Source organism: Brassica napus, chromosome C6, assembly GCF_020379485.1.
Source record: "Brassica napus cultivar Da-Ae chromosome C6, Da-Ae, whole genome shotgun sequence".
Classification (NCBI taxonomy): domain Eukaryota; kingdom Viridiplantae; phylum Streptophyta; class Magnoliopsida; order Brassicales; family Brassicaceae; genus Brassica; species Brassica napus.
The window spans coordinates 6088106-6101726 of NC_063449.1; the positions used below are offsets into that span (position 1 = coordinate 6088106).

At 35.4% G+C, this 13621-nt stretch overlaps 1 protein-coding gene, 1 long non-coding RNA gene and 1 pseudogene across 2 annotated transcripts; 1 reads left to right on the forward strand and 2 right to left on the reverse strand.

Moving 5' to 3' along the window:
- Positions 1 to 516: 516 nt before the first annotated feature.
- LOC106424388 (zinc finger protein ZAT1-like) lies at positions 517 to 2278 on the reverse strand. The gene has a single exon (XM_013865145.3). It carries the CDS (start codon positions 1874 to 1876, stop codon positions 635 to 637), a length of 1242 nt encoding a protein of 413 aa, XP_013720599.1. The 5' UTR covers positions 1877 to 2278; the 3' UTR covers positions 517 to 634.
- Positions 2279 to 3368: 1090 nt separating this feature from the next.
- Positions 3369 to 5748, reverse strand: LOC106424389 (annotated as a pseudogene).
- Positions 5749 to 8194: 2446 nt separating this feature from the next.
- On the forward strand, positions 8195 to 12198 carry LOC106424369. Its single transcript, XR_001284872.3, has 10 exons — positions 8195 to 8354; positions 8455 to 8565; positions 8822 to 8890; positions 9027 to 9093; positions 9212 to 9271; positions 9357 to 9575; positions 9713 to 10405; positions 10666 to 11019; positions 11121 to 11565; positions 11823 to 12198. It is a non-coding gene; the product is annotated as an uncharacterized LOC106424369 (long non-coding RNA).
- Positions 12199 to 13621: the final 1423 nt, after the last annotated feature.

A 13621-nucleotide genomic window follows, 5' to 3' on the forward strand; every position in this document is an offset into this window, starting at 1 on the left:
TGGTCATAATTGGTTTGAAGTTATTAATTTGTTCATCTTTGATATTGTGGACACATTGACATCCATATCATAGCCTTTCAATATGTTACATTTTTTTAATCAATGTTTAGTGTTTGAGTTACTACTCTATCCACCACATCAAGCTTCAATTTTCTATCCACAAATTTAATAGATCTCTCTTGTTTTTTATTCATGGTTATGTTAGTGTTCATATCCACAACATAATCAAAATCTTCTTTCATGTCCACAGACAAACATTGTTGTTGGGGTTGTGTCATTAATCTCAGCTATTGTGGAGTTTGCTCTGATGAAACTTCTGGAATTTTTACACTCATCTCCGTCCACGCATCTACGTCCATGCATCACCCGTCCACACATCATCCGTCCACGCATCAAATGTCTATTAAGGGCAAAGTTGTCCACAGTTTATTGCTGGCCCACAACAAAATGTCTCACATGTAAGAAGTGGCTCTGAATGTAAAGATAAATCGAAAAGTGGTCTAAAGAGTAATCAACTCAGTTAAAATAACATTCACTACAAAACAAAACAGTTAAAAAAATGTGAAAAATCCTAAACTACAAATATCATATGTTAGGTTGGTCAACAAAAGAACGAACCCAAAAAATCAACACTTTAAATCTTGTTTATTAATTGTAACGTCTTGTTCGCTACAAATGCACTTTCAAACTTATCAACTTCTTGCCTGTTGTTATCATCAAACTCTTGCAACGGAGGTTCATTAAGATCGAACAACCCTACAAAACTTCGACCTGGATTTTTTGTTACATCACTCTCATGATTGGGACTCGACTTGTCTCCCGCTATAACCTCGTCGTGACTACGTTTGTGATCGCCTACAAAACTCTGCTTCCGACCCGACATGTTTGTTACATCACTCTCATGATTGGGACTCGACTTGTCTCCCGCTATAACCTCGTCGTGACTACGTTTGTGATCGCCTACAATACTCTGCATTGGACCCGACGACGTTTTTGTTTCAACACTCTCATGATTGGGACTGGACTTGTCCCCCGCTATAACCTCGTCGTGACTACGTTTGTTACCGCTTAGAACACCTTCGTAGTGACGGCGTTTATGTCCACCTAGAGCTTGTCCCGTCGGAAACACAACGTGACATATAGAACACTTGTGTATTTTACCGGATGGGGCCATCCTCGGCCGCGTTTGTCCCCCAGCTTCTGCGTTTGCGTTATCAACAAGTGGTTGTTGTAGCTTAACTCGGTGACTAGCCTTGTGTCCACCTAAGGCTTGGTACGAAGTAAACTCTTTTCCACATACATCACATTTGTACGAATCAAACTTCTGTGGCGTCTGAGTTTGTGTTTGAAGTTGCATAGGCCTAATGCGGCATAGCTCGACGAGTAAGAGAGCAGATGTATCATCTTCAGACGGTGAAGAACAGGAAGGTTCTTCTTGTTGCCGTGATGGCTTTGCGCTACTACTTCCCAACGTAAGCTCGGTCGAAACGACGTCGTCTTCATACTCTTCTTGTTGTGGCTTGAACAGTATCATTCTTTGTTCCACCGTCTCTGAAGAAGAAGGAGAAGTTGTCTCATCATCATCGTCCCTTGAACACTCTTCACACTCTTCTTGTGTCACCGTCTTAGAAGAGCGAGAAGAAGAATATTCATCATCAATTGACTGGTCACTGCTTTCTAATCTTGGCTCAACACAAACTGTGCCTGTCGCACACTCTTCTTCTTCTTCTTCTTCTCTTTGTAAGCATCTTCTTTTTTGAGAATCTTCATCATGATCAGTAGGATGGTTTTGGCTTGCATGATCCAGCACTTTTACAACGGTGGCTCTTGTTGATGGTGGAAGTTGCATCAGAGCTTCAAATAATAGTAGATCCATAATTCCGTATTTATCGTTAAGAAAGAATCTTCCGAGTGATTTGTTAGTGTCGGTTTAGTGTATAACTAAAATATATATAGTAGAAGAAATTTCAGTCGGTGTAACTTGTCCATTGTTATCGTTACTAGAAGTAAACGGAATATGGAAAGTGAGCTCTCAAAAAAGTAAATAGATTTTCTTTAAATCCCGAAATATTCTATACTAAACTCAATCTAGTAATAGTAAAAAGTTAACTTCTTTTCGTATTTCCATATTATGACTATGAGTGACAGTGTTATAGAAGAAACATTACTAAAAAAGGCAGATTCTCTTGCAACTTTTATATGGCAATTAAACAAAAAAATAAATAAAGGAATTTTTCTTTTTCGAGTTGTAAGCAGTACGAAACGCGTAAGCGTATGGCATGTGATAAATTTCATATCTTTTTCATATATTAATTCCATCGTGGTATTATTTTATATGTTAAACTCAACTTAAAAGATTACTTTTAGTGCAAGTAATCCATAGTCGGTTTCATTGAAAAAGTTACATCATGGATAATAGTCTAAGGAAATAAATCCTAATACAATATATCTTTGTTTAAATCCTAATCTATACTATACTAAAAAGGAGATATACTCATCATATAAGTTATCCACGTCATCTTTAAATTCAGCCAATGAGGGGGTTCTCTTTCGACATTTCGCCATTGCTTCTAACTTAAAGAGTAGAACTGGCCTTTTCGTGTAGGCTTTAAAAATTTTCTATGGCCCAGTTTAAACATAATACACGTATTGTAGTCTGGAACGTCGTAGAACTCTGTCTCTTCCACTTCCTCTCCGCCGATCCTTTCCTCTGTAATTACTGTTATCTCTATCCTTACTTCAACAATCAATGACCCACCTCTATTATTTTTGATCCGTGTTTTGGGTTTCTCCGGCCCGCTACCGTCCTCTTATGTGTCGCCTTTAGTTGATTAGGGTTACCGTCTCCTTCGAGATCCTTCGTTTGAGGGCGCTTCCTCTTCCACTAGAGTTCAATTTTCTTATGAACTCCAATAATATATTGTCTCGAAAAAATAGGAGTCGATCGAGTGTCTTCCCTACAAAGGAGTGTCAACAAGTGATGGATAAGCAAGGTTCTTCTGGAGGTAATCATGAGATATGTTTCCTCTTTGTCGATTTAATGAGTTCATGTTTCTGTTACGTAAAATAAGATTCGTGCTGATATACACATGAGTGCTTGAATTTAGTTACTTGATCTCTGGATTTTGACAGATTCACTCTAGATTTGTCAATTGGGATTTATTTTTCTGAATGATGTTTGTTAATCAAAAGGCTGAGTTGATTTTCACTATTGCTTGATTTTTTTTTAAAATGTCTTTGATGTTGACAAGTTTGGTTAATTCTTCATCTTTTTTTCAGGTTAAGATCATCCAATGGCTAAATCATCTACTTAAATATTCCATGGTAAATACTTAAGCGATTATCTAAACAGTTATTTGACTATCTCTTTTATCTTTTTAAATATAAATAGATTCAAGACGAAACCTGATTTACAAGATATGTGACTCTGTTTTGAGTACTCTCAAAGTCTCGTCATGAAATAAAGAAAAATGAAGCGCATATAGGAAAAAAAAAGTTGAGATATTTGAATGCTGAAACTCCATGGCTGTCGCAAGCTGAAACTGAAGCTAGTAATCGGTAATCTGGTAGAGAACCACATCTCCATGGATTTCTCATGCCTTTTGTTTCCCATTCCTCGAACAGAAGAGACTCTTTTTCGAATCTGTTAATCTGGCTCTTTTATATTTAATTGTTTCTGATTATCATCTTTTTATTGTCTCATGTAGAAGGATGATAATCATAGCTTAGCTGTTTCCTACACCAGCTCTTCATCACAGGTCCCAAAGCTTAGGTCTTTCCTTTCATGGGTCAACAAAAGTCTCATACTTTTGATGTTTCTCCAGGTGAAGAACTGTTCCTATGATAGAGGAGGGACCACGCGAGCAAAGGAATCAGTTGTTTTCTGTTTTAGGGTCTCTCACTGATCCAGAAGAAGAAGAATCAAAGGACTCCTCAGAGGTTAACTCAATGAGAAGTTTGCTCTTTGATGCTGGTGTTTTGTGCCTTTCTCTCGCTGATGATTTTTTTGGTTAATTGCATGCAGGGACAGGTAACAGGTTGCTTCTGTAGATATTAAACTACCAAGAAGAAGGAGTTTGCAAGTGGAGTTCAGTTGCAACTCATGCGGAGAGATAACTAAACGGCTTATCAACCGTTTGGCTTATGAACGTGGCATTGTCTTTGTCCAGGTATACCAGTCTTTGGTTTGCTTAATTGTCCTGAAGAGACATGTTATATGATAGTCTTTAAAGAGTTTTTTGTTTTGTTTTGGCAGTGTGGTGGATGTCTTAAGCATCATAAGCTGGTTGACAATCTTGGTCATTGTTGAGTAGGACTTCCGCAAAGAAACCTCCAAGGATTCAAGTACTGATCAAATTTGATATGACTTCCGATAAAAAATGTAATATTTTTTAATCAAATGTGTTTGGTATACAATGGGGAAAAATGTAGCTTTTGGAGTTGATACATAGGTGATATAGTGAGAAGAAAGCTAGAGATTTTAGGCTGTGATAGCCAGCAGGAGGAGAGTTCCCAGTACAGTGCTGAGCCACATTGCTACTCTTCCTTCTAGCTGGTTCAAGGCATTTCCTCCGTTCTGTAAAATCAGAAATTAAAGATTGTTATATAATTCAGTGTGGTGATAGTGCATTTCTTTTTAAAGATTGTATTTTAGTAAGAGAGTGTTACCGCATTCTGAAATGGTGATGGTGCTGTAGACGTGTCCTGGGAATCTGTTAGAACTGGACGAGATGGAAGGCTTGGAGGAGTTGGTGCTGGAGGTGGGGCATGGTAATGCCTCTTGTGTTTGTGCTTTTTCTTGTGCTTGGCAGGAGCTGATGCTGGTGTTAGAGTTATTGGTGTAAGCGCTAGAGGCGGTGAAGCTGGTGGTGCAGAAGGTGATGCCTGTGGGGGAGAGGCCGGAGCAAGCGGTGGTGAGACGGTTGGAGCTGGCACAGGCGGGCTTTGTGGTGGTTGTGGAGGCTAGCTGCTGGGCTGATAACTGGTGCAACCTTTGGAGCTGTGGTGGTGAGACGGTTGGTGTAACTGCTGGTGGAGGTGTAGTCGGAGATGCTGGTGGCGGAGTAGCTGAAACGGGTGGAACAACTGTTGTTGGAGTCGTAGCTTAGCTCTTTCCTTCCATGGGTCAACGAAAGTCTCATATTATAATATAAATTCGGATTTCGGGGTGATCATTACAGCATGTACTGATTGTCAACTTTCTTATTGATAGTAGGTAACATTTTTTCTATAATTCACTTATTGTGCATGATTGTATGCGGCAAAAGATTCAGTCTATGGTCTTGCCTATGACGTTGTCATATCCTTGCTTCAGAATCCTAGCAATTATGTACTAAATTAAGAACAATAGAAGCAGAATTTTAAATGCAAAGTATTTTATTTTATTTTTCACATAAACAATGTTTGAAATATTTTTATTTCAGTATTTAGCGGATGTATTAAGTCATGCAGAGAAATGAGAGCAAAAGGAATATAAAACTTAGAAGAAGAATGAAGATTGTGAACAAAACACTCAAACACCATCAATGATCACAAGAAGAGAAATGTTTAAAAAGTGGGAGAGCGTTAGAACCTTCAGAAGAAAATACCAAGTTTTTTTTCACTATGAAGACGCTTCATCCCAAACCTCTCAGAGAATCAAGAAATGCATGAAAGTAGAATTCAAGTAGGTGGTGGGGTGACACTGGGAGACTGTCAAATTTTACCATTCACACGTTCACTTTCGTTATATGCAAAACCAATGGTCATGGCAGATGAAGGCGTCTTCGAGCTTGGGATCTTTCGTTATATCACTTTCGTTTTACACAAAACCAACATGTTTGATAGACTAACTTATATAAATAAATGATAAAAATCAATTTAAAAAAGGAGATGGATAATGCTGACTAACCAAATCGGAACAAAAAGCAAAAGCACCCCGCGCAAGCGCGGGGTTGAAGATCCCTAGTACAATATAAAAATAGCATATACTTTTGTCAAAAAAAACAAAGCCGGAGATCTTTTTGTAGTTTCAAGCCGTTGATTGGTTGTGACATCAGTTTATTTGATTCGTTTGCTATACTTTTCTTTTTTTGCTACTGATCATTTGATTTGTTTGATCGCTAATTTATTTTAAATATGATAAACTATCTAACTGTTTTTGTGTACTTTCTGTTTAGAAAATGTAATTGACATATCTAGAAACAGATGATGGCGACGGTTGTTTCCGGCTTCAATCGTTGATGGTTCTTCATTTGATAGTGACTGAGTTCTTGTTGTAAATTATAGTAACTTTGAAAGGCAATATGAAATTCTAACTAATCAATTATTTGGAATGGTGTCTTTGATTATGTTATTATCAGTAGAACAATATAAAGAGTTATCTTGTTTATGTGGCTCATACCGGAGCAATAAAAAGAGAGGGGTAATCATTATCAATTCAGTATAAAACGTAGTGTTTTTGGATTAATATAAAGATTATCTTCTTAGAGATTCAATTATTTAAAAGAAATTAAATACTTTTACTTTTATAGTAAAAGTAAATATGTTCGTTTACTTAAGATCTCTACTAGTATACTTTTCTACATTTGTTTTTTTTTTTAATTTTTATTGTTTAGAATTTTTTTCCTTAAAAAAATTGGCTTTAATTGGTGACCAGTTGATGAATAAAATGAATGGAAAAAAGTTGAACAAATTTTATTTAAGGAATTGAACTGAAAAAGAAAATTGAATAAAGAGGAACAAATGCAAAAAAAAAAAAGAATTGAACAAATAGTAAACATAAATGGTAAACAAAAAGATGAACAAATGTTTTCAGAATTTATTTAATATAAATTAGCACCCAAACATATATACAATGAAACTATTAAGCTTTAAACTTATAATACAAATTAACTCTATGGGTATATCTCTGATGTTGTTCAAACTACCAAAAGTTCATTTTTCCTAAAAGAAAATCTGAAGCAAATTTTTAAGGAAAATATAAAGCATAAAATTTTAACTTCTTGAGTTGAAGAGTTGAGTTTAACCTTCTTTGTTTCTTTTTATTTGTACATGATGAGGTTAGATTAATAATAGATGTTGAGTGAATAGGATGTTAGTTATGCACCACTTTTTGGAATATGAAAATTTTATATTGTTTTTCTTTATTTTTTAAAACTTAATTATTGTTTCCACTAGTTCTTCATCGGTTTTAAGAGAATAAAATATTTGTTCATTGGTTCATCCATATAGAAAGAAAAGAGAGGAAGTGCGACCCATTAACTAATACTAGTTTGACAAATATTCAACTCAGTTGGTATTAATCTCGAGGAACAGCAAATTCAACATGATTTTTTTTCTACGGAATAGTCACCAAATAAAGCTTTTATAATACAATCCAATATTAAAACAAAGGCAATTTTTTCGAATAGATCTTTTAAAGTTTTTATCACAAAAATAGATCTCAAATTTTATTTTGAAAATTTTAAATTTTTTTATTTTTAAAATTTGAAATTTTATCCTCTAAACCCCACTCCTCAGCTCTAAACCCTAAACTCTAAACCCTAAACCTTAAACCTTAAACCTGAAACCTTAAACTTTAAACCATAAATCATAAACTCTAAACCCCACCATTAACTCTAAACCCTAATGTCTAGATTAATTAACCTTATGGGTATAAGTGTATATTTACTTCTTTTCATAAAACATTTAAGTCTATTTTGATCATTTTTATTTTTAAGATCTATATTTGTGACAAAAATATTTTTAGGTATATCCTAGGAAATTTCTCTTAAAACAATCTTAATACAATATATTGTATTAGGAAATATATTATAGATAACAATATATTATAGATAACAATATAGGAAAATATATCTATGGCAATATTTAAGTGGTTCATGTACAAAACCCAGTTTTTAACATAAAACATTAAGATTAAAAATCCCTAAAAATGATAGTATTTTATTGATAACAATATTAAAATTACAAAATTAATTTTCAAATAATAAATATATACAAATTCAATATCTATGAGTATATATATCTTTATATATAAAAAAAGGTTTCAATCCTTCCCAGCTATGCCACATGGGATGCCAGCACAACAATTCCCTCTCTTCATGTTTGACACGTGTCCCATCTAATACTAAACTCTGCGTTTCATTTAAGTGTCCTAATAGTTACGAGTTTTGTTTTGATTTGTTTCTGAACGGGCTTTACTTGGCCTTCATTTAAAAATGCGAATATAGATTAGCAAGGCCCATAGCGAGATACAACATAGAGGCGGCTTACGGAATTAGGGGTTCCATCATCTTCTTCGATCTGCTCGGACCATAACCAGCAAAAGAGATATACTATGCCGTCTCAGCCGAATCATCTCGAAGAGATTTTATGTAATATTTCAACCTTTGAACATCTCTCATTTCGTGATAATCCCCAAAACTTATTTTCAGTTATATGGCTAATCCATCTGTTCTTCTTCGTGATCTAAAGGTGGCCACCGTTCTCCTATCGTCGAAGTGAGGCTTCTGAGATTTTTGGAAGCTAGAACCTTCAAACGTGGTGGGGAGTTGATGGGGTGGAAATGCTTCTCCTTATGCCAAGGTTTTCTGATCTTAAATCTCTTTCTTTCTTTTTTTTTTGAAGTTTTAGTTTTCCCGATATTAAATCTCAAGTTTTTTTTCTAAGTTTTCCGGCCTTGACATTCATAAACTTCGAACTGTTTACGTTAGATATATGCAGGTTTCTTGATCTTATATCTTTTGTTTTTAATAGTTTTACGGCCTCCACATTCATAAATTTTAAACTCATACATTTGAAACTCTTGCTTAATTAAATCATGAAAAAATGATATACGTAGGTTTTCCGATCTTTGACAATTTCACGTTCAGTTTCCTTAAAGTCGGTGCATCTGAAGCTCTATATATAGGTGAGTTTCCATCCGTCAAAATCATCACTTTCTTACTCACAATCATATCAAGCAAATAAATTTTTCAGAGTAAGAATCGGTTGCTGTAGCACCACAATTGAAGTTCGTTTGCTTATAGATGTCTGACTGTTGGCAGGCTAAATCTCAGAAACATGGAGGCAGAGCAGGGGGCAGAGGAACTGAAAAGTCTCAATCATAATAGGGTAAGAGTTCTTAGAGAAGGATACATGTTTTTACCATTGCTGCATTAAGCATGTTTTGCTTTCTCTCGCAATTTTTTTTTTTTTTTGACTTTTGGACATTTTGCTATATCTCTCTCAGGTTGAACTTGAGAGGTTACGCCGTATGTAAGAGCGGATGGTCAGTAGGGAGAAGTTAGAAGTAAGTTAAATACTTACCCTTTGATTTGCTTTTATTGAAACAAAAAACAAATGGGCACTTGACTTTTACTGGTATATACTTGCAGTGAGAGTTGGCTATTTCCTCCCATGAGATACATGCTACCAGAAGGGTTCACGCTGCACGTTTAGTACTGGTCCGTGATACATTTCTCCTCTCGAAGTTTTGTCCGACTCAGCGACAACGTCAACAAAAGATTATCGAGATAGTAATATATCCGGCAGGGAAGCAATGCAGAGCTCAGATGATATCACCATCAACAGCACAGCCTCTGTTAAGCGTCGAGGTAAAGGTCCCATTGTTGTGAGGAAAACTTATTGTTCTCTCCTCGATCCATCCCTTGAAGAACACACAGCTTCCTCTCTGTGTGTTTCCTCTTCCAAACTTTTTTTTATCATACTTTAAATTTTTGTCTTTCAACAGGTTCAAATATGTTGATACGAAACTGAGGAGAACTCTGGGCAAATGTAGAAAGCAGATGTGGAAAAATCAAAGAAATGACTTTTTATAAAAGGTCAAAAGCGATTCTCTTAATTCACCACCTCAATGATCAGATTGTTGTAGTGTAACAGCGTTTTCCTACTGTAAAACATTGCAGTATCACATTCACTGTTTATCATTTTCTATTATTCCTCCTCAAGCTTTTTTTTTGCCATTGAAAAACCATTTACTTAGTAAACTCAAAGTATGCTTCTAAATTTTTATGTCTTTTAAGGACGACTGGTTTTTCCGCTATTTTTGAGTCTAAATCAGAAAAAACTCCGAGCAGACCTGTATAACAATGTATGTGACGCCGTTGAAACTGGCGATGCGGATGCTACACAAGTTGGTAAGAAGATCATCCTCCCTTCGTCCTTCACTGCTGGACCCCGGTACATGTCTGAAAAGTATCAGGATGCAATGGCTATATGCCGTTGGTATGGGAATCCTCATCTCTTTATCACTGTCACTGCTAATCCTAATTGGGTGGAACTCAGTAACCATCTTGATGCGTATGGTATGGAGGTGATTCCGCTAATAGCCGACCTGACCTAGAATGTCGGATCTTCAAAATCAAGCTTGATGAGATGATGGCAGATTTCAAAAAGGGAGAGTTCTTCCCTACGCTGGACGCAGGTAAAAAAACTATAAATAGACTTACAAACGCAGCTTTTGTGGTTGGTAGCGGTTGTCGGCGGTTTGCAACAATCACTCAAATCGCTTTAAACCGTTTCAAACCGTTCCGAATTTCATAAATTCAAAAGCTGGCTCCAGAGTTTTCCGCTACCAACCGCTTGAAATTCTCGAGAGTTTTGGTTTTTATTAAATATCTAATGTTTATAATATTTATATGCTAAAATATACATACAAAATATATAATTAAGATTCCACGTCAGATTCCACGTAGGAAAGTCAGGCGACCAGGAGCTGACACGTGTCCATCTGAGCCAAAACACACAGTATCATTTAACTCTATCGTCGTGGACTTCGATCGTGTTTTGTGGGATTGGGCTCTGAATCTGGCCCGCTGAGATGAATGTCTAAACCTAACTGAAGCGAAGAAACGACGTTCGTCTCTCCTCTTCGTGACGCGTATGTGTGCAGCATGTCACGAGCGTTGAGCAAGCGGCGAGACAAGCGACGAGATGGACATCCTTGGAACAAACGACAAGAGAGTGTAACGAAAGATAGCAAAGGCAATTGCTGCAGTTCAAGCTTTCACAGGGAAGGTGGATAGGCTCTCAGACAGGGTAGGCTACAAAAGTTAACTATATTGCTTTGCTATCTCTATTTGATTCGTTCAATAAATTTGCGTGTTATTCCATCCTTTCTTCCTAACACACGAATTTAGGGTTAGCCATCGCTGCAAAGGTCTGATTCTGTGAGCCATCAATGGCGGTTCTGAAACGGTACGTGGTTCGTCGTTTCGTCTGCAAATTTCGAGTCGTTGACTGTTCATATCGTGTCCGTCTGTTACAAATCGAATTGATTCAATCCCATTAACCAAAGCTTTACTCTTCATGCACACTACAATTACGAACTAAATTTCAATAAGGATAAACATTGCGATATTATCTTGGAGCCTGCATTTGGTGTCTATAATGTGGGAAGTGTGTCACTGATGTGGCATTGAGGAATAAACGACCTGCACAGACAGATTAAGAGAGCACGAAACCTGATGCATTCCTGTTACTGTAAATGACATTCTCTCTCACTTCATTCATTCTCTGTCTAAAATGGAAAGAGCCATGGTTCCGACATGCAAAACAGAACTACTATCTCAATTCATCCCTCAGGTACATTCACTGAATAAGGATCACTCTAATAACATGACCAAATACATGTGTTGTTTGCATTGTCTCCCCTTTTCATGTTGCGCTCAATTAACTTATTAAAAAGTCTCTTATTTAACAATAACTAAATAAGAGATTTGTTGTTACTTGCTTTCTGCATTAACTCATTTTCTAAGCTTCACATTAGAAAAGTTATAGCAACTGTGGAGTTTCTGATGATATAGCTGGAGCTGTAATTGTAAAAAAATTTGTGGTCCCAGATACAGTGATGAATTGCAGTGTTCGGATCACACAAACGGGCATATGATGCTGTTCCAGGTATTGAAGGACGTCTAGCCAGCACAGAACCAGAGCCTACACATATTGATTCAGTCATAACCTCTACCGAGACTCCCATTGATGATGAAAAGACCCCAGTCCAAAGAAAGCTCGCAAACACTGATAACTCCAACTGTGGAGACTTGGAACTCACAAAATACAATCGAGTTCCATTTTTTTGTTTCAAAGCTCTATTTTTTTTCTGCAATAATGTTGTAGTCCACGTACTTTAATTAGAAGCAAAATGTTATTATTTAATCTTTCTTTGGTTATTTGTTATGAGCATTACTTAATTTGAATTATAAAAATCTTTAAATAGGTCCCTCTGAGTATGGGCGTCGGCACTAACTGAACCTAACAAAATAATCGCCATTTTTTTGGTACATGGACTCATTTAGGTTCTGTATACTTAAGGTTTTGTGTTGTGTATCGCATTAGCTTAGTGGACTTTATTTCTGATTGGTAAGATAAGATATCGCAATGTTTATCCTTATTGAAATTTAGTTCGTAATTGGTTATCAAATTTAAACTTAAGAGGAAAATGAAAAAAAAAATTGAGAAATAAAGAATTTAATACATAATCAAAACATATATTTAGAAAAATAGTAAAAAAAAAACAAACATGTTAGCCAAATAAAAAATTTCATTTACCAAAAATAAATAATATAACTTAAAAATACATAACTTTTAAAAATATGTTGTGAAATTTCATAAAAATAAATATATAGTGAAATCTCATAAAATAGTGCCATAATTCATTAATGATATTTTCGACAATTTTGATCAGACCAATATAAACGGAAAAAATGTTGATCAGACGTTTTTTTTGTTTTAATCAAGATAATCAAGTTAAGTGATAAGATATTGTTACAAAATCAAAATCTTAGATAATACAATTTTGTTCACAAAATAATAGTTAGAAAACAAAATAAAATAAGATAAAAAAATAAAACAATAAATACAAGAGTAAAAATGTATAATTTTGTTTTTATAGTATAAACAAAATATATATTATTATATATAACAAAATGTAGACTAGCACTACGGCCATTCAACATCGTCTTCATGAGTCTGTACTAAAACAATATGCGGAAGTTCAAACCATCAACAACCTGTTATGTCATGGATAACAAGTGCAACCTTTGCTTCTATTCCAAGCAAGTTAAGAAATTCATAACCATCCTTTGAAATGATGTTACCGATCCGACCTTAAAATGCAACAACAACATCAATGTTTCATGCATTCTACATGTTGTATCAAACATATTTGTTACAAATTAATATATGGTTTGATGGCTGTAAACAAGACTAATCGATAAAATTATTACATCGTCAACTAAATGAACATACAAAAAATCTTAACCAAAAATTTGTATCTTAAAACAATACATCGCATCCCGCGCGTAGCGCATACCGGCCCTAGTAACTATAAAAAAAACTTCCATCTTACTTCAACACTAACACTGTTAATAACTATAACAGAAATAAAATGACATAATTTTTAAAAGAAGTTCTAAATCTTAGCCATCTCAGGATTATAATCAGTTTTAGAAAATCTAAATTTTTTTTTTGTCATCAAAAGCTTCATTCAAAAACTCAAACTGGTCCTAACATACTAGCTTCGGGAGCTAGCTGTTGAGAAGCCAAAACGTCTACAAACTCAAAGCTTAGTTCTCGTGATCGGGCCTCTTTTGCAAGAGTATCCGCACGGATGTTCAAAGATCTTGGAATGAAGCTTAAA

Coding starts and splice junctions, on each gene's coding strand:
- LOC106424388 (XM_013865145.3), bottom strand. CDS start 1,876: ATGGATCTACTATTATTTGAAGCTCTGATGCAACTTCCACCATCAACA.